The sequence below is a fragment of the Cyprinus carpio genome, chromosome B8 (assembly GCF_018340385.1).
Source record: "Cyprinus carpio isolate SPL01 chromosome B8, ASM1834038v1, whole genome shotgun sequence".
In the NCBI taxonomy this organism is placed as follows: Eukaryota; Metazoa; Chordata; class Actinopteri; order Cypriniformes; family Cyprinidae; genus Cyprinus; species Cyprinus carpio.
In genome coordinates, this window is record NC_056604.1 from 14056396 (window position 1) to 14078524 (window position 22129).

At 33.9% G+C, this 22129-nt stretch overlaps 1 protein-coding gene and 1 long non-coding RNA gene across 2 annotated transcripts; both read left to right on the forward strand.

Moving 5' to 3' along the window:
• Positions 1–8161: 8161 nt before the first annotated feature.
• On the forward strand, positions 8162–12597 carry LOC109083348. Its single transcript, XM_019098135.2, has 5 exons — positions 8162–8301; positions 9373–9524; positions 9823–10012; positions 10178–10329; positions 11831–12597. Exons 1-5 carry the CDS (start codon positions 8280–8282, stop codon positions 11915–11917), a joined length of 603 nt encoding a protein of 200 aa, XP_018953680.1. The 5' UTR covers positions 8162–8279; the 3' UTR covers positions 11918–12597.
• A 5176-nt stretch (positions 12598–17773) lies between these two features.
• Positions 17774–20808, forward strand: LOC122138243. The gene is made up of 4 exons (XR_006155440.1): positions 17774–18766; positions 19631–19853; positions 20079–20257; positions 20519–20808. It is a non-coding gene; the product is annotated as an uncharacterized LOC122138243 (long non-coding RNA).
• The last annotated feature ends 1321 nt before the right edge of the window (positions 20809–22129 follow it).

The window sequence follows — 22129 nt, forward strand, 5'->3', positions numbered from 1 at the left end:
AATAGAAAATAAGAACTAAAGGTCAGAGTCATAGAAGAGGCCCAAGGAACATTCAAGATTTAAAAACTCTGTGGAAGAATGGGCCAAGATCAAAATCTAGTTTCTTCATACAGGAGGCATCTTGAAGCTGTCATTACCAACAAAGGCTTTTGTACAAAGTATTAAATAAACTTCAGTAGTTCAGTACTTTTTCCTCTGTGTCATTCATTTTATTACACATAAGTTAATTTCTGAACGTATTTGTTTTCTTTTCTGTGCATGTATGGATTAATTGGGTTGTTACCGACATCTGGTGAAAATTTCATGTCAACAGCACCTTTAGAAATATATTTAAAAATGGTGACGTGTTCAATACTTATTTTACCCGCTGTAAACTAGATTTAAGAGCTTATTTTTTAACCACAAGGCTTCACTGTAAGTTTTCATGTCAGAATGTGCAATTTCTCCCTTTTTTGGGTTCCAAGTTTTTCATTTATTTATTTAGTCATTCATTTATTCTGTTTCACTGTTGTTTACTGGTTAGGTTAGACTGAAAAGCCTGTAATATACACTATTGGGGCATGCTGTCACATGTCTGATTAATGAAATGTACTGTTTCTCCTGAGCAACAGTGGATACATCTTCAGTAACTATTATAGCCTAGACTTTGAGGTTTGTGCCTACAAAAATATTAACTGGAATTAAAAATGTGACATTTATACCCTTATTAATAAATTATGAGCGTCTAAAATAATTTACAATGAAAAGATTTATATTAAATTAGAGACACATTTTCACGAGTGCACTCAGACTTTTGAACCTCACTGTATATGTTTTATGATAATGAATTGGTTAAGCAGTGTGCAGTGATGGTACTTCAGTGTTTTGGCAGCTGTTGTGTTTGAATTCCCCTCATACGATGCTGATCCGCAGTGTCAAAAGTGTGACTGATGTCTTCCAGCCGATGGTACTGCAGTCTAATCTTACCCTCACTGCTGTGATTTCATCATTTCACAGCAGATTCTATAGGATTAACTATGAAATTTGGAGCTTCATAAATCGGGTTTGATTTGGTCTCTTTGGGTTTTTCACTTGGCTTATTAGAAGCATTTCATAACAAAACCCAACAACCTCTTTCCTCTCAGACCCCAAACCTTGACACTCGTTTACTAATGACTAAGTGGTTGCCTAGTGACACATGTCCCAGAAGGAAACTCCCTCCTCTGAGTTTGGCAGAGTCTACAGCCAGTATATGGATCCAGACACACACACACACACACACACACACACACACACACACACACACACACACACACACACACACACACACACACCTCACTGCTGTTCAGCTCCACCAGCCCAGCAAATGGATGATTCCCAGACACCATAATTCACTGACAGGACTGTATCCGGCCAGCAAAGAGAACTCAGACCTTCACGGCAATTATATTAATATTGAAATAAAAACATTATGTTTCAAACAAATTCTACTTTGGCACCCTTCTAACTGCAACAAGGGTAAAAGATGGTTGCTTTAGAAAAACCATTACACAGACTATGAGAGAATTTCATAAATGTAAAGTTAGGTAAATTTATGTATGAAATATACTTTTAACATTATTATTTGCACAGCAAAGATATTTGAAATGATAAAAGAGAGAAACATGTCAAAAATCTAGCTTTGTACCCCTGTACCATGTAGAAAGTAGAAAAACACACTGAATAAATTTTAATAGACAATTTCAAACATATTTCAAGGTTAAAAAAAAAAAGTCTGAATCATAATTATTTGGATAAAATTTTAGCTTATCAATAAAAAAGTAAAAAAAAAAAAAAAAAATTTTTAAATTAAACGTTTTAGCCTTATTTTTCATAATAAATTTGTTTTATGGTTTTCTTATACAGTGAAGATATGGGTATAGGATTTGCACTCTGAAATTGCTAGCAAATTTCACAAACAATTACAAAGGAATGGCAAGTAACATTAAATTAATCATGCAATTTTGTAAAATATACACCAATAATCTTTGTTTTATTTGCAAAATAAAATAAAAAATAAAAAAGACTGATTTGGTGGACATAAGTTTCTCAAAAATTAATAATATTTTAAAACACAACTGCTTCACTGCCTATCTTTTTTTTTTGATGAATAATATATATATATATATATATATATGATATATATATATATATATATATATATATATATATGTGTGTGTGTGTGTGTGTGTGTGTGTGTGTGTGTGGTGTGTGTGTAAAATTATCATTGCCAATGTTTTTTCTTTTTTGCATTCTCTTGGCATATTTTTAAAAACTTTTTTAAAACTTATATAAAATAATTTTTAATTACACGGTTTAAAAAGTTTGTCTCAATTCAATTTTAATAAGCTGCATTTTTAAAATCTATTTTAGAATAAATGAATAGAAACAGACAAAAACAAATTCCCATCACATAACTGACCCCCCCCCCCCCCCCCCCCCCCCCCCCCATACAGGTATATAGGCAATTCAGTTAACATTTATTCTATGTTAATAGAATTTAATGACTTAAACTTGTTCTTTCCCTCTCTCATTGCTTGTAAGGTAAAATTATAAACTCATTTCAAACATTTACAAACCTCTCAAGCTTTGAGAAGAAAGGAGGAAGCATCATTAATACACACGCTTGCTGCCTCACATTCTCAGTCTCTCACTCACACACACTTATTGTTTTTGTTCAGTATTCAGGAGTCTGGAAGCGGAATTCCCTGAGTAGGGAATTGCTGGACAATGTAAACGCTCCACAGCTATCAGCGCGGAATGCCGTCAAGCAGAAGATGTGGCCCTCCCAGACATTAACCGTACTCGGGGTGAGGGGTCAGTTTCGGTATCGTGCTAGTGATGCTTCCGAAAGAAAACAATCAAACAATAAGACATCCACACAACAGGAGGGGTGCAGAGGGAGACAGGCCATCATAATTATCATCATCACAATCATCAAGCATCATCAAAGTATTTTAAATAAGGACCATAACAAAACTAGGTCAGCGGAAGCAGCTCTCAGCCAAAAAACAGCACACACACACACACACACACATGTATCAGTGCCAGAATAATGTCTTTAAACTTTGTCTTTAAGACTTTCAACATGCAAGTCTAATATCAGCAAAATCTGTTGATGCAAAATCATAGTCACGTAATCCAAAATCAATCAAAAGAAAAATCCAAAATGATTTCATATTCCACAATCTTCCTGATTCACATGATATCTATATAATAAAGGAATGTATTATTGTCAAACAGAACAGAAATATACACAGTATTATCATTATGTTTATGACGTCACTGGTGTGTGTGTCTCAGTGTGTACGAGTGCATATTTCTACTGTGTTTTCGCATGGGAAAATCTCCCAGCTGTGGAGGCTTTGAGAGTCTGCTGTGTATTGATGGAACATTTGGGGCGTTCCTCTATGTGTATGTGTGTGTGTGTGTATGTGTGTGAGGTAATGATCATCTAGAGGAAATCCTCAATCAGACGCCAGAAAGAGCGCTCTGAACAAGCTCACTGACAGAAACATGGGCCTTCACATACACACACACACAGCTGTGGCTGCTAATAACCTCAGAGACCTGCTGCCGACTGCACAAAACACACACCCACACAGATACATACGCACATTGATAACTGGATAGTTAAAATGAATAATATAAGCTAAAATCTCATATATCATATATCTCAAAATATCTGCTAATATTTTAGTTTTTTGCAGTTCATTCTTTAATTAATTCTTGTTTAATTCATTCAATCTCTGTCTTCCAATACATTTAAATGCTGTAAATACACATATGATACTCTCAGAAAAAATTGTCCCCGTGTCAAAAGTTACTAATATGTATATTTAAGGTACTATTATGAACCATTTAGGGCTAAATTTTAGATTTTGTTCCTTAGTTGAACATCTCAGTAATAAATTTAGGGAATAGTCAAAAACAGGATCTTGTAAAACAGTAATTTATTTTCTGTTTTCAAAATTGTACTGTAACATCAGTGCAAATAAGATAATTTTCTGTCACAACAAACTACTGTTAAAAAATGCCAGTGCAGCGGTGTTGCTGAACTACAGGCCTATAGTCTTGTACTATATGTTATTATATTCACAGAATAAGCTGATCATGATGGACTCATAAATGGAATCATAATTTGTCGTCTACATTATATATGACCCTGGACCACAAAACCAGTCTTAAGTCACTGGGGGGTATATTTTTAGCAATAGCCAAAAAAACATTGTATGGGTCAAAATTATCGAGTTTTCTTTTATGCCAAAAATCATTAGGATGTTAAGTAAAGATAATGTTCCATGAAGATATTTTGTAAATTTCCTACTGTAAATATATCAAAATGTAATGTTTATTTAGTTAGTAATATGCATTGCTAAGAATTCATTTGTACAAGTTCAAAGGCGACTTTCTCAGTATTTAGATTTTTTTTGCACCCTCAGATTCCAGATATTCAAATAGTTGTATCTTGGCCAAATATTGTCCGATCCTAATAAACCATACATCAAAGGAATGCTTATTTATTCAGACTTCAGATGGTGTATAAATCTCAATTTCGAAAAATTTACACTTAAGACTGGTTGTGTGGTCCAGGGTCACAATATGGTAATATTGTACATTACAGTAATGAAATCTTGTTGTAAGTGATAGAAGGGACAGGCTGTTTTCCATGCTGATGTGGTGAAGTTTTGTATGACTTGCAAATATTTGATGTAAAAATAAATACTTTAAGCACTACAAAACAAGTAACCAAAGTGTTAACAAAACAAAGAACAGAAATCGCAGAATAATACAAAAAATATTTTAAAAAGCAAATTTCTTCATGTAGGGCAGACATCATCACACTATTCTTTAATTAGTTAAATGAAAGACTGTTTGATTTTCTTGTTTTTATGTATGTTGAAATTGTAATAAAATGTAATATTACAACAACCTGGACTGCATCTAGCTTTATTGTCCAGTAGCCTATCATATCTAACTGTGATTTACTTTGACGTTGTGCCCATGCTCCGAAAGACAGGTCATTTTTACTATTATATTTAAAGTCACATATGATTTTTCGAAATAAAGAAGGTAAATTTAAATGTCTGTCCTTAAACCTGACTGTCAATGGGGCATAAGCAGATCGTATGATTAACGTATGATTAAGAATGTGTTGCATATACTCTGACAGAAGACAAAATTCTCTGTATCTCGATCATAACTGCATATGCAGGCAGACATATGATGTGTCTGTCACTATTCAGTGTGGAGATACAGTATGCAGCTGCCATGTAAGAGTAGAGATACTGTAAACATTGTTGTGAAAATATGGTAGCCTAGTAGTCAGTAGCACACTGTCATTTTGCACAAAATTTAACAAGCAGATGCTATTTAACCTAATATCAGATGACTGAAACATGAATGTGTAATAATCTTTGTATAAATTAGAGTATGCATAGTTTTCTGCATGAAGCAGAGGCTCTCCTCCTTTGTCACTTCCCCCTGCTGTCCTCTCATTTATTGTGTCCGTCCTAAAGTAGCCCAGGCATTGTTTAATCCAGATGGCGTAATCACAACCCTCTCTTTGTGTCTTCCTCTTCCTATTCATACAGCCTCCTATTAATATCCTGATCCCTCACTATCCTGTCAGCAAGTAAGACTCCAGCAAACACTGGGACACATTAGGAGAGGGAGAGAAGGAGGGAAGAAAAAGAAAAAGAAAAAAAGTGGGGGAACCCCAACATGAAGAACAACAGGATGGAGAAGAGCATGTCATACGGTTGATTACGGGCAGGAGGTTCTCTGCGTACGGGTCGAGTTCCGGACTGAGGAAAAGCAAGTCCACCGTCAACCACTTTCACAGACGCCTTATTTACTGCCATGGAAGAGCAGCTTTACGGCTCTGTGATAAAGCCATTTGTGACTGCAAAAGGGACTCAAAGGAAAACAGAGACTTCAAAAGAGCAAACCAAAGTGAGTGAGAGAGAGAAACAGGAGAAGATAGTTCTGAAAACTTTTGTGAAATATTTGTAAGCAGGTGGCTCCTTCATGTATGAGCAAAAATTCTATTACATTACGAACGTGTTCAAGTAACACTTTCAAACGACCACAAATAACATTAGTTCATAATGATGACTAACGTTCTGTTGTGATGAACCACAAGCGCAGACCCTGCAAAACAGTACACAAATGACTAACACAAATGAGCATTTTTTTCCAGTCACCTATATTAATCTGTGAAAATATGGTCTTTTTTTTTTCCACTTTGCTCTTTTGCGTGCAGCAGTTTCTAACTTGTCAGTATTTCCATTATATCACATTATATTTAACAGAAAAGGTATAGGCCTAATGTGTTTCTATACATCATTAATACACATAAATAAAAGTAGATGTTTTAGTTCTGAAAACTAAGTATTATGAACATAACAGAATGCTAAACTTTTATGCGAAGTCAAATTAAATATGTGAAGTAAATCAATGAGAGAGAATCCATTTTAAAGGTGTCAACGGATGCCCATTTTCCACAAGTTGATATGACTCTTTAGGGTCTTATTGAAAAGTCTGTAACATAGATTGGTTAAAATTTCTCAATGGTAGTGTAAAAAACATATTTTTTACCCTGTCAAAAACAGCTCTTTTCAGATTAAGCTGTTTTGTAGCATTTTCCTTTAAATGTTAATGAGATTTACTGACCCCGGCCCTCTCTTCCAAGCCGCTCTCAGAGAGACTGTTCACTTTAGCCGCATCCATCGTGAAACTTTCTAATTAGCACATTATTAGGAAAGGCGATTTGCAAACATTCATAAAATAACCTTATACTCACTTTTTCTGTTGGTGAAGCTGGACCATGAATGATTTACAAAAGTAATCTACTGCGTCTTTGGCTCAGATGTCGAAACAAAATTACGACTGTTATATTCTTATTACATCCAACAACAGAACACCTCAATCGCTTAAGAGACATTCTCGTTTTCATCCACTCATGACAGCTCACTCAGGGCGGGTCTAAGGTAAGACACCAGTCCAGTCTGTGCTGAAACGCTACTGTCAATCAAACTATCGTGGGAGGGCCCTGTCTGTGTGACGTCACAAAGACAGGCATCTGAGATCGTATTTGAACTATACTTGTGCTCCTAGAATCCGTGTTTTCATTGTTATATGGTAGAGGGCGCTAGCACACAGCTTCAGTACAGAATAAAAAAACAAGTGAAGAAGAAGAAGAAACAACAGATACTAACACATGTAACACGATCATCTGACATGAAACAGCATCAAAACTGTAACGTTATGGAATAAAATGTCAACCGATGAAGAGGTAATTATTGCAGTCAAGCTTTGGGGTGTTGATCGACTCCATCTACATTTTGACTATGGTTCTGAATCCAATTCATAATCTTTTTCCAGCTTTTTGTTCAAAATGTTATTTCTTTATATTTTTTTTTATGAAACTTACCCACATTAAAGTGTTTAAAAAAAGAATGCATGGAGCTAGAATAAAATGTTTTTGTTTACAAGCAGATACCCTGTTCTTTCTTTGGATGTTTTGTATGTTCAGATATTCATATAACAAAATATATACAAATTAAAACATAAATAGGGACATAGTAGTATACTTAAAGTATTACGTAAAGTTCACTTAAAGAAAACTTATGAGTATACTTGCAGTATAAAACTACTAAACTAAGAGTATACTTCAAAGTGAACAAAGTGTTTCTATAAGTTCACTTTTAGTATATTTGCAGTACAAACTAAAAACATAGAGGTAAACTAGTTGTGTACTCAAAGTTTGCTACTGTTATACTTAAAGTATACTTAAAAGTATACTTTTATATACTAGAAAGTGGGCAAATTTAGTCCCAAGGAGTATTGAAACAGTACACTTACAAGTATACTACTAGAACACTGATATTTGTATACTTGCTACATAAAGTATACTTAAAAATACACTTGAACTTTACTTAAGTATACTTAATAAAATAAACTTGAAGTATACTACTTTTTGGTTAGGGGAGTCAATGATTAAAAAACGTATTGGTCAGTTATCATCTTCTTTTATATTGTGTTTTATGTACAAACTTCTGTTTATTTTCATGTTACACTCAATAGAGGGCAGAATTGAGACATGCATGAGAGTTTCATGTTTACTCCGTTTACTCCAGCACTTCACAGTTGTTAGACTGGTGACACTTTCTGTTTGTAGATTAAGAGCGATAAGAATCAGCTGTTAGGCTACCCTTAATCACTTATGGCTGGGTTTTACTCACTGTAAGGAGCTCAGAATGAGAAATATGAAGATTGCAGGTAAGTAAATATCAGACTTTATTTTATACCAGTTGACTTTTAACTCATTGAAGCTTAATGTCAAACGTTTCTCTTTCAAACCTAACTACTTTAAAAATACTTTAAAATAAATAATTCTGATAATATAATTTCATTTAAGCATTAGGTTCACAGAAATTATGTTTGTGCGGTCATTTTGAGTGCTTTCTGTATGCTTCATTTAAGCTGATGCCTAAATGGCTAGAAGTAAAAAAAAAAAAAAAGAAAGGCTGAAAATAGAGACACACAGGTGATTTTTTGCCCCCCACTTTAGTATTCTTCTCTTTTTGTAACTGCTCTGTCCTGTTAAATAGAGAACTGAGTGTGATTAAAGGGATGTAGAAATTTTACAGAATCACGCAAGTGAAGGTGAAGAGGGTTGGCAAACAGTTTTCTTTATTTTAGTTATTAAACAAACAATCAAGTCACTTGACCCTTATCTTAAATTTAGCCACATATTTTACACCCAAACTAATCATAAGCAGACTTTCTTCAAAACTATCAGTATTTTTCAGGCCTGTGAATGTCTAGAATCATGTACTGCATATAATCACTATTTTCTTTTCTTGTTTGACTCATGCACTGTACCTTAAAACACGTTTTAGGTCATTTATTATATTTATATACCTCATTTGACTCCATCTACGCATTCTGTGTGTGTTATTTCTAATGACTTTTAAAAAATGAGTTTGAGCTGTGTTAGGTTAGTGGTATTAAATGTCATCTATATATCATATGGTTGTTTCTGCTGTTCAAAACCTGTATGAGTTTCTTTCTTCTGTTGAACACTTGAATAATGTTGGTAACAAGTTGCTTATAGCCACTGACTTCCATAGAGTGTAAAAATATACTGTGAAAGTCAATGGGGTCCATCAACTGTTTGGTTACCAACTTTCTTCATAATATTTTCTTTTTAGGAAAAGTTGAATTTTAATTGTATTTAAATAGGTGCTAACATTTTTTTATTTGAATAGTTGAATTTTAATTTTATTTAAATAGGTGCTAACATTAACAGATTGATGTTTACTTTCCATTCTGTATTTCTCTTTGCAGAACTGCTGTTGTTTGCAATGGCAGCATTGCACAGTGGGATAACAGAAGACATAGATTTTATTGTGGGTAACTGTAATGATATCCTCAGACTTCCTTGCACAGCTACTGACCGAACAAAAACTTACCGTTACGTCATGTGGTATAAAAACAATGTGAGTTACCTTTATATTTTAACTGATTGACCTTATTTGCTTGACATTATTGAAATGGTTGTGCAGTTTATCAGTTTCTTTCTTTGTATAAAGAATTGAAAGTAAATGAAAAGGAAATGAAAGTAAAAAAAGAACGGTAAATGATGGTTAGCCAGCAAACAAAGCATTTACTTTGATGAGTAGCATCCTCTGCACCTCAGTGGCATACCATTTGGCATTTGACCCGGTTGGTCTGTCCAACCAGAAAACACCACACCACAACAAAATCCTCTAACAAAGCCATGTCTTTCTTTTCTAGAATATTCCTGTCGTGAAGAGGAAAAAACATGACATTACATACTATAACATGACCAATGTTTTTCTGGAAGATAAAGAAACCCTGTTGTTAAATAATGCACAACCTTCAGACTCTGGTACATATAAATGCTACCTGGCTGCAGAGGTTGGAGGTCAAAATGACGATTCTTTCATTGGATTAAATGTCTCAGGTAATTTAGAGCCCGGTCAGTCTAGTTCATTCCCCATAAAATCGGTTTGAAACTGAAATTCTGTATGTTGGTGTCATCAAAACCATATCTTTAAACCTGTTATTATGCATGATCTTCTAAAACTAAGTATCCCATTAAACAAATAATGGCTGTCTTCATTTTCAGAATGTTTGGACGTGAGCACAGTTTATCCCATCAACACCACGATCTCTGCTAATTCCCATCTTGCTGTAGAAGAATTTACTTTTCCCTGGGCTGTGATTGGTTTTTTTCTTATTAGCGTCACCAAAATCAGTTTTTGCATTGTAACTGTGTGGGTGAGTATATTAGCATGCCAATCAGTCAATTCCAGGAAACACACAGAATCATTTTAGATTACTGTAAAGTGTAAGTTAAGTGGGTCATTCATTTATTTTTATTTTGAAATAAATTATATCTTTTATTTAGAAAGGATGCATTAAAGTGATCAAAGGTGACAGTAAAGGCATTTATAATTTAACAAATAGATTTCTATTTCAAATAAATGCTGTTCTTTCTATTCAGCAAAGAATCCTGAAAAAGTATGAGTTTCCACAAAGATATTACGCAGAACAATTGTTTTCATAATTGATAATAATTAAGAAATGTTTCTCAAAAATAAAATCAGCATATTAGAATGATTTCTAAAGGATCATGTAACACTGAAGACTGGAGTAATGGCTGCTGAAAATGTAACTTTCCCATTAAAGGAATGTATTACATTTTAAAATATAATACAATAGTAAACTTAAAGTCATTTTAAATTGCAATAATATTCCACAGAATTACTGTTTTACAGTATTTTTAATAAAATAAATGCAACCTGGGAAAACAATAAAGCCTATTTATAATAAAATCAAATTATAAAGCCACACTTGTGAGAAAAAAAAGTCACATTGTGAGATATAAAGATAAAAAATGGAATTACGAGAAAATAAAGTAGCATTTTTATTTCATCCAGTAAAAAATCATTCATGTGTCATATAGATGGCCTCAAAACACACATAAGCTGAGTCTCATTTTGAAGGCTGCATCCTCGAGGTTGCATTTGTCAGCCACATACGTCATAGAGGATGAATCATTTTATAACAGTAACAACAATAAAAATTACAAAATAAACTACTTAAATTACTTAAATTACAATCTTATATTCAATGTTATAGTTACTTTCCCGAAATGAGGCAGCCTCGATGCATGCAGTTGAAAAGGTGACCTCTGGAGGCTGTTGCGCTTTAAAATGAGAAACAGCTCATGTCTGTTTTGAGTCTGTCTACACCTAAAAGACAAAATGATCATTTATATATTTTAGGCATTTTGTGGTTATGCCACAACCTTTCAAAGTGTTTCTGACCTGATTCTCAATTAAACTGCGGTGATCCTGTGCTGACTGCATATTTAAACACATGCCTCACAGACCAACAGTAAACACATTTTACCTCTTTCTGCACTGAACTTCTCCAGAAACGGCTGCATAACAGGAAACAGAGACAGTGAGGCCCATGAGCTTCACACGAATCCCCCACACATTTGCCCCACCAGCAATGTCTTTGCATGGTGTATCTATCACAGGAAATAATGCTTTTTTTCTGCAGAACCCTGTGATGGTCTTGTAGTAAACGCATAATGTTGCAGCTGTGTGTGCACTTCAGCTTTTTCAACAACTAACAATCCTTTAGATTTCAGAGATTACTGAAATGACAAACCACAGGCTCGTTGCTAAGAGTATGTGGGAGAAGTTTTTTTGTGCATGTGTATTTCAGTGATTTTGAAACCTGGCTCATATAAACTTTCCTTTCACAGGTGTGTGATCGAGTCATATTTAGAACAGTAAGAAGAAAACAGGAAGTAAGGGGAAGCAAGACTGGAAGGTCAAGCTGGAAAAACTAAGATTCACAAAAAGCTGATGGGGTCATTTTAGTTTTACACATCCATTAGCCAAGTAAAAACAGTCCAAGCCTGTAAACATTTACAAGGTTGTTCACACCATTAGGTTGTGTTGATAGGATCTGTTTTATTTCTTTGTGGTTTTGCTATTCTTAATTACTTTTTTATGGATGGTTTATTCCTGGGGGAAGAAGGATGGGCTATAATGGGAGCTGTTTTATAGGTGTTGAGGGAGACGAGAGTCATGGAGGGCTGCAATTCATTAGGCCTGTGCTCTGCCACAGCTGCACACTGTTGCCGTTTGTTTGTTTTTACATTTCCCCCCATATTTTATCATTGTATTTCCTCTGTAAATATTTTTTACTGTCTGCATCAAATTTATGTACTTTATGAATCTTAAGGTTTATTATGAGAGCTGCCAGTCGATGAAATTTTTAAATCTAATTAATTACATAATGTGGTGATTAACTAATTATTTTTTATTAATTTGACTGTGAAAATACCCTTAAAAGATCATTTATAGCTATTGTGTTAAATGAGAAAAGTATCAAGTAGACATTCCAAAAAGGAGCTTTAGAAAGAAATATTTTATTTGATTAAAAAAAGAAAGAAAGTAAAATATAATACACGTTTAGGCCACAACTGCCTAACATAAACTATAATACAAGATAAGAAAAATCGAAGTATTTTTTGTTCATTCGATTCGTTCAAATGGTTCAAAGTTTTGCTGCATGTGGCTTTATAGGCACAGTAATATTTTTGTTGCCAAAATTGAGCAAAAACAGACAATATGTGACCTTGAAACACAAACCCAGTCATAAATAGCATGGGTATATTTGTAGCAATAGCCAACAATACATTGTATGGGTCAAAATTACTGATTTTTCTTTTATGCCAAAAATCATTAGGATATTAAGTAAAGATCATGTTCATGTAAAGATCCTGAATATATTTTGTAAATTTAATACCGTAAATACATCAAAACTTAATTTTTAATTAGTAATATGCATTGCTAAAGACTTAATTTTTACAATACTAATAATATTTTTCACCCACACTAATACACAATATCAAAAAATAGTATCACATCAAAAAAATATCCTACCACAACAAACCAACCATACATCAAGGAAAAACTTATTTATTCAGCTTTTAGATTATGTATAAATCTAAATTTTGAAAAATTGACACTTATGATTGGTTTTGTGGTCATGGGGCACATATTGTGTTTAAAATATAACACAAAATGAACTTCTTATTTACTGAACTGTTGTATAAAATTAGATTTGCACTCGTACTGTTTGGGACAAAAACAGCACTCGTGTGATATTGCACTTGCTGCTCATGTGATATCGCTTATCATATGACATAAGCCTGAGACAACTCATACAGGGGCATTTTTGCCCTAATATATTGAATTTAAGGGGCATATATTAGCTACATTTTATGAACTACATCATGCAGTGAGATGCTGCCCTGCATCATGTTTGTCAACTGGTTGAAATGAGGTGTAGGTCTGGGGTGGGGTGGGTGCGTTAACTGCGTTAAACTATTTTAATCACGCTATTTTTCCATAACTAATGAATTAAATTAACATTTTAAATTGACGTCCCCAGTTATTATTATGAATATACATATAAGATATAGACAAATAATTTTAAATGTATTTATATAGCTCATATGTTCATGTGCTCACGTACGGATAGCCTAAATATTCAACAGAGAAATATTGGCTTTATTAAGTTGTCCATTCATGTATATTATGAGGATCATCAGTAGTTAATGTTAGGTTGCAGACAAACTTAGTCCAGCTCTAATCTAATTCTGATACTTTAACTGGATTTCTTTGTCAAGCCTGTTTGTATGTGGCAGTTTTTAAGTTTCACAGTTATGCAACTGAGTGAAATCAAACTGAGTAACACAGTAAGCTGGAAATGAAAATGAAAGGAAGATGTCTGATAGACCGGATAATGCATATCGATGCCGAGTCTGAGCTGCAGGCGTCATGGGGCAGCCAAGCTCAGGCTGATTACTACATGCTATCTGGGAAACACAACTATCGCCTATTATATATCACTAGTACATGTTTGAGTAATAAAATGTTTCTTCTGTGTGTGTGTGTGTGTGTGTGTGTGTGTGTGTTTACCCTACGATGGGGACCAAATGTCCCTACCAGTCATTTTTGACCTTGTGGGGACATATTTTTTGGTCCCCATGAGGAAACAAGTATTGTAAATCATACAGAATGATTATTTTATTTTATTTTATTTTATTTTTTTTTGAAAATGTAAAAATGCAGAAAGTTTTGTATGAGGGGTAGGTTTAGGGGTGTTAGGGTAAGGGGACAGAAAACTCAGTTTGTACAGTAGCCTATAAAAAGCCAGAATATGTTTATTTAAATGTGTTCTGCACAGTTTCTGTATAGGTAAGTTTATGTGTAGGGGTTGGATAGGTGATAGAAAATATCATCAACCTGATAGAAAATCAAAGGCAATGTCTTCACTATAAAAGCGAACAAAGTGTGTGTGTGTGTGTGTGTGTAGGTGTGTGTGTGTGTGTGTGTGTGTGTTTTAACTAACGCAGCTTATGTGCTGCACCCTTGTAGACCTGTTTGTTTTTTACTGTTATAATAAAACTTATTATCGTAACACCAAAGAGATGTTTATTTACAAAATGAACTGGACATCCTTTTGAAAAATTAAACTGTGTAAACAATAAAATAAGAGCATGTAAAAATTAAAGTGTTGTTGGTGTTGTATTGTTACGAATCGTCCAATGAGATCGCGTCTTTTGAGTTTCCGGTTCTTCTATTCTGAAGCGAAAGGACAACGCGCAAGAAACAAACATTGATCATGCTGCACATTTACTTTATAATTTGTAAGTATGAAAAGCATTTGTGCACAGGCAAAACTTAATGTATTGCACAATTGCAAAAGGTTCAAGAAAGAAAGAAAGGAACGCATAAATTCATAAAAGTGAAACTAACCGTTTGTGTAGCCTACATTACCAAAACTTCCGCGTTCGCCTCTCCAAAACAGAAAAGCTGCAGTGATAATCTCGGTTTAAAGTGTTTTCATGCAAGGCACTGGCAGTGAGTGAGTGCAACTTTTAATAAATACATCAAATGTTGTTATAATTTCTTTCCTTCAGTTCATCTGATTCACCTGTCAGTATCGATAAAGGAGCGCCACTGGATTAAAATAGCATGTCCAGCTAGCATTGAACAAGGTCTAAAATACAGGAGAATCACCTGGTACAAGGTTGGTGTATGTTCAGTATTTCAAATGCACAGTCAGCTGTTAAGAGTAACTGACAACCTGAAACCCCTGGAGGTCGGTTTTAGTGATTCATCTGTCAATTATCACATTCCCCCAGTCAAAATCAAGAGCTATAAATACATACAACATATTGGCTTGGATATTGGGGAGCAGTGTTTAAAAAAGCTAACTTTTTTTGCAGGTTGAAGAGGGTTCTGATGTGCTAACTGGACTTGTTTTGAAGGATTTGCTAAAAAACATTACAACCCACTATAAGTTTGCAAATTATTCCTATGAGGTGGGGGAAGACAACTCTCTTCTGGTGCCTAGTTCTGCTAAAGTAGACTGTGGCATCTACAGATGCACATTATGGCCTCCACTGGGCCATTACATTCAGGAAGGAAATACTGATTATTATTCAGCAGGTGAGAACTTATGTGAGAACTTATGCAAAGTGTAATGCTGTTCCCCCTTCACAGATGTACTTTGCCTTATAAAGTTGTTGAAGACTGCACTTGTAGTTTTAAGAGAAGTACAAAGGAGAATTACCATTATAAACTGTAAACATTCATGTTGATATTTCATTTAATTCATTTGTGTTTGGTTTTTAATTTCCCTTAAATGGCACAATGTGGTGTGAACTAAAAACTAAACTTCTGTGTGTTTGTTTTTGTGCTTAGACTGCATAAAGCCTCAACTACATGATCTGCCTGCCAGTGATCGTTTTAAATACATCATAATCCCATGTGTGCTGATGGCTTGTGCTGCTGTTATCATGTTTCTGAACATCAAAATGATTAAGAAAACAAAAGAAAAATATAATATCAAGAAAGAACTTGTGCAAACTGATGAAAGCATATAAGTAACTGTTTTTTTTACTGTATATGTATTAATTTTGCATTACCACTTGACATCAACAGTTTCTGGCTCAAGCAGCACATCACACTATCAGCTAATGATGTTATATATTTGTAAATAAAGTGCACTGTGTTCATCAAAATATAATGCAAATGCACATATGGCATGTAAATGCATGGTCACACTTTGTTTTAAGGTCCAATTTTCGCTATTAACAAACTGTTAACTATGACTCAATAAACTCTTAATTTGCTGTGTTTTAATAGTTAGTAGTTGTTAAGTTAGTAGTAATAGTAGTAGTTGTTAAGTTTAGGTATTTGGTTAGTGATGTAGAATATGGTCATGCAGAAAATGTGCTTTGTAAGTACTAACAAACAGCCACTCCTTGCTGATATAGTGCACTCAACTGCTATGCACTAGGCCTATAGTATACAGGGTATGTATGGGTGCTTGAAATCCTTAAAAAATGTGAATTTAACATAGTATTTTCAAGGTTTGAAAAGTACTAGGATTTTGTATAAAGTGATTGAAACAGCTTGAAATTGCAATTGCATTGGTTTTATGATAATTTGCTTTATTGAATAGTTCACTTTTTAGATAAAATGCCTTTTTATTGATGTGTGCCCTCTGATAGAACAGAGTGGGAGATAAAAACATGCCAGGAGGTTGCCGTTTCAGTCAGTGGTGTCTTGAAAATGACGAATTATGGTTAAAATAATGCAAAGTCTTCTGTAAAGGCCATTTTTTTTTTCATGGGAGAGTCTGCATTTTGAAACCGTGTAATAGGTAAGCAATGATGCTCCTGCTCAGTTAAACAAAATCTTTTAAGACTGTCGTGATTAAAATAAAATAATAAAATAAACATTCAAAGTCAAAAATGCAGCAGGGGCGTTTTTCGATTAAAGCATCTCTGAAGTGAACTGACTGCCTTCCGAAAAGTTTCAGTGGCATTTTCATTTCATCTGACCAATAATGTCTGATAAAGTAGCATTTATGAGAGCAGGCGGCTTTGTTTACAGTCCTTAACAGCTGTATTTCTGCCTTTCCAAAAGTGCCACCTAGTGGCAGAAGATGAATATGCATTTTTAATAAGCCCCTTTGCTGTTTTTATTCAGAAAAAGCTAATGTGCCTTAAAAAATCTAAAAAATTCAGACAGGTATGTGCTTTAAATTAAAACAATTCTTTATATCTTTGTCATCCCATTTCTTGATTTTAAAAAAAAATGTTTAAAGTCTGAAATGTGAGGTTTGTCACTTTGTAAAACTTTATTTGTGAAAATCTGTATTTGAAAATGTATTTTGCAAATCATGTGTTTTTGCAGGCATTTTATGGTTTTATATGTTATGGCTACCACAGACATTGCCCTACCGTGCTCATACAGTATTTATTTTATTTGTGCAGGTCTTAAAAAGCCTTAAATGTTATTTTAAAATACTACAGATACCCTGTAAATTCTTTATTTATTTATTTATTTATTTATTTATTTTTTATTGTAAAAAAAAAAAAAAAAAAAAAACTATACACTGTATGTTGGCTATTTACATTGTGCAATGTTATATGCAATCCAGACAGGTGGTTTTTAATAGCACAATAACATATTTAAAGTGAGAAACTCAAGCCTGTAAACATGTAATTCACCACAGTTTAAAGTGCTGGAAAAGCTTGAAAATGCACCTTGAAAGTGCTTGAATTTGGAAAAGATGTAAGAACCCCATAGAGGGATTAGTGAATGAGTGAATTTCAGAAACATTTTTCGCAGTTAGTCCATTTTATTTCCGCTATAGTTTAACCAGGCAAATACTATTGCATTGACAGGGTAATCAGCCAATCAGTGATGATCAGAACATAATGGTCGGGTATAACTGCAATGACAGGTCCATCATAGTGTGCATCTTCTCTTGTATCTCTCTTTCTCTCTCTCTTCACATATTGGTGTCGTCTTTGGACAGTGTCACATAGAAAGATGAGTGAACCATTAGAGCTCATTCTGTAAATCTGAATTCACCGAAAATCACTTTACAAAGAAACAGCTTCACATAACTATAAATACTATGCTTCTATCCTCACTTATATATGAGGGGCAAATGTTCAGCCCTTAGTATAATACAATGTCAAAACAATTTACACGTTTTTTTTTTTTTTTTTATCCCAATGATCTTTATGTGTTGCAATTTATCACAATCCTTCCACGTTCAGTATGGACGTGTGTTAAAGCGCACTGTTCAACCCACATATTTTTTTCTGAGGAGTTTCCTCAAGAACTGAAGAAAGCAGCCACACATTCACACATTTCACCAGTGCGATAATGATTCGCCTGATTGTGTTGGGTGAGTCAAATTTCTCTTTCTTTATTTTACCCGTTATTTTCACTCACTCTTTACTTAGGCCTAATTATAGATATTTGTCATAATTTATTAAAAGAACGGCAACAGTATAACTCAGCAAGTTTACGCAAACTCCAGTAACGGAAGATGTATATTAGGCTACATTATCTGTACTGTAGTTGTCTACCCAGTAACCAAATAAGCTAAGCGTAGGCTACGTCAGAAACTCTGTGCTGTTTATTTTTTCCGCAGCAGTGTTTTTACCTGATTTCTGTTTTTAGCTTTGACCCATAACATAGTATTTGGCAACGATCAACCCACCTTCGTCACAGCAAGTTGCAGAGATGACATAACTTTACACTGTACTTTCCATAAAACCTGTCAGAACTACACCTCTGTTACGTGGTACAAGGTGAGCAAAATGTCCATCCGTCAAATTTCATATGACCACTGCTAGAAACCTTATTCTGTTTGTCATGTTTAGCCTACGTCAGGCTTACTTTCTCAAACATTTGGTGATGTGGATATGTTCAGGTGTCTGATAAGTTTATGGTTTATACAGGAAATTAACACAGAATGCGGTTTACGTTTAAAACGCTAGAAAAAAGAAAGAAAAGAAAACGCTAGCCACCCTCTTATAAAGAACACCTAGTGCAAAAAAAGACAAGACGCTCGCGTCAAACACGTGTGTCTAGCGCATGTTTACCCTCTTTAATGTCTTTGGCTTTAAGCTGGAAACATGCTGAGACGCATTCATTTCCTTTACACCCATTCCTCTTAATTCTACATTCAGGTAGTGACAGTGACAAACATTTACATATAAAATAATGATTGTGTATTTTCAATTTATTTGGGCAATAACTTGCATTGGGGTGAAATAAATGAATAACTTACAATCAGTGTTATTTAGTATTAATAAAAATTAAATGTATATGAAAAAATATGTGTAGGCCTAATATATAGGCTATGCTATATATATATATATATATATATATATATATATATATATTAAATGTATATTTAAAAATGAATGTAAATTTGATTCTATGTAATTGACTGCTGAATAAGTAATTCAATCTCAAATAATTTTGTTTTCAGTAATTAATGTGATTATAAAAGAAGCAAATTTTGGTACTATGTGGTTATACAGTATTAAATGAAATTTGAAGGAAAGAAAGTTAAGTTGCAATTAATTGTAATAACATTTTTAGTGCTGCAAATGCAGAGCTATTCACACACTAATATAAACTCACTCTTTTTTTTCTTTTTTTTAAAGTTCCACAATAACAGCAGTGACAGAGCTACAAAAATGACAATCGTCATAAAATCAGAAAATGTCATCCAGACTGATAAGCATAACAATTCTGTGTCACTGGATAAAAATGCATCTTTGGTCTTAAGGAAAGTTGCTCCTGCCAATTCTGGGATCTACATGTGTTTAATAAGAGCCAAAGCTGGAGGAATGAACTGTCAAAATCGGGTTAGACTTAATATCTCAGGTATTTCATATATTAATAAACAGTTGTGAAAATGAACAAATGAATATGTGGCATAATATGTTATACAGAGTATTGCACATTTTGGTTTAGTGCCTATTGCTGCCAGATTCAAATGCAGACAAACAATATGGATTTGCATTGTTCTTCTAGTCATTTATGTGGATGATTCACTTGTTGAAGATTATTTCTGGTTAGATAATATAGCCCCATTTTTTGTCTCCCTAGATTGTGTGTCAACAGCTTCACCCATCATCTTTGATTTCTCCACCGCGTTTATTAATGAATCATGGGCAAACATTGGCATCCCATTGCCTCATGTAAATGATGATTCAGTGCTCTTTGTCCTTTGGGGTTGTGTAGGATTAGCTCTGAGTAAACTTGTCCTCAGTGCCATTTGCATATGGGTAAGTATTTCTAAATGTAGCTAATTCATCTCATATCTTCCGAGCATTTTATTTGAATGTTTACAAGTAAAGGAATAGGTTCAGCAAAGCAGTAGATGTAGCAAAACACAACAAGGAAGTAACAAGTTTAAATACCCAAGCTCTTAAAGAAAACACTGAGGAATAATTGCAAAAATAGACTCTAGAAGTCTAATCCTATAGCTGTTATTGTGAAAAACCTATTTCTAAACTATAAAGGTAATTACATGCTTCTGTTCTCAGGTTTTCAAGGAACTCAGTAAACTTAAAAGAAGACAGACTTAAGACCAACCACTGTTTACCTGCCATATGGTTTAGTAATTTATTATCATCCTTTTAATAATTTATCTGTGAATTTACCTGTGAATAATAAACTTAATGCAACAGTTAATGAAACCGTACTGATACTCTGAAGAACTGATCTTTATATGTTATATTTATTTCCGCAATATCCTTATCAGTGTTATTTTAGAATTATTTATAGTATTATATACTATTATAGCACTTTTAACTTAATAGCTTTTATTTTTATATTTTCAGTTTTCATTTTTATTTGAGTAATTTTGTCATGTAAATTTTTTATTTACTAATATATATATATTTGAAACAAACCAAATCAAAATATAATATATTTAACAAAAACAAACATTCCTACAAAAAATAAATAAATAAATATGCATTTGTATCCATTTTACTGCTTTAAATTGTCCAGTTAATAAGGTTAAAAGCTTTTATAAATGTGTCTGTTTCTCTTTGTGTGTGGGTTTTGTGTGTGAAAATTGGTTTGCTCCATGCATGCAAATGTTTGGAAAAAACTCACATGAGGTCATCCCCATGAGAAGAAATACTTACACAGATATACTGTGCTTTTGACCATGTAGTTTATGGGTTATGACTAAGATTAGGGATAGTATCATAATACAAAAAGGCAGTTTTATGAGACAACCATCATGAAACCGTACTGATACTCTAATTGAGGAACTGGGATTGTTTCATATCTGTTATACTTATTTACAGTTTGCTCAACCAAACTCCAACCCGTTCTTACATCTGAGGCATGAAACTCATGTATAAAATCATAAAAATAGTTTAAGGGGGTTTTACAGCAATACCATAGAAAAACACCACCACCACCACCAACAACAAAACATTTTGGTTCCCCAAAGAACCTTTCAATGAACAGTCATAAGAAGTTTTTTTTTTTTTTTTTTTTTTTTTTTTTTTTAGTGTGAAGAATATTTTAAAAATCTAAAGAAACTTTTCTGCTATAAAGAACTTTTGTGCAATGGAAAGTTTCCATGAATGCTAAAGGTTGAAATCATAGATACCTTGATTTTTAAGAGTGTATGAAGAATCTCCATACAGCTTTTTACAGTGGCCAAATCTATCAACCTCCAATAACCAAAAGCACCATAACAGTGGTCTGAAGCCTCATATGAGAGTTTTATGTGATGGACAGACAGAGAAAAACTACTTAAAGGGAACTTAATGCTTAGTTCTGAGTGTTTGAGATGGTTTGCACATTGCATGACCATCTGGGCATTACCTGTCTGCAACAGCAAAGAAATATGTGGTGCCAAAAACACCTCTGGTAAAGCTTTATAATTGAAACAGTTTGTCTGGTCCAGCTCGACATCATTTCACACAAGCAGGTGCTTTATGTGATGTGGTGAGAGGATCAACAGCAGCCAGCTTCCCTCCCTCACAAATCTATATTGCTCCAGAAAAGTAAAAAAATTACGCATGACCACTTTCTGTTCCAGTATCTTCCCTCTCACTGAAGGTCAATTCTGAGGGCATTAAAACCCAGGACCAATCCCCCAAATCCACCTGCCCAGTGCCTTTCCACAGGCC

Bases quoted from the DNA above. Each gene is read 5' to 3' on its own strand.
- LOC109083348 (XM_019098135.2), top strand. From the start codon at position 8,280: ATGAGAAATATGAAGATTGCAG. The intron at 9,525-9,822 runs GTGAGTTACCTT...TTTCTTTTCTAG, and splicing joins TCATGTGGTATAAAAACAAT to AATATTCCTGTCGTGAAGAG. The intron at 10,330-11,830 runs GTGAGTATATTA...TTCCTTTCACAG, and splicing joins TTTGCATTGTAACTGTGTGG to GTGTGTGATCGAGTCATATT.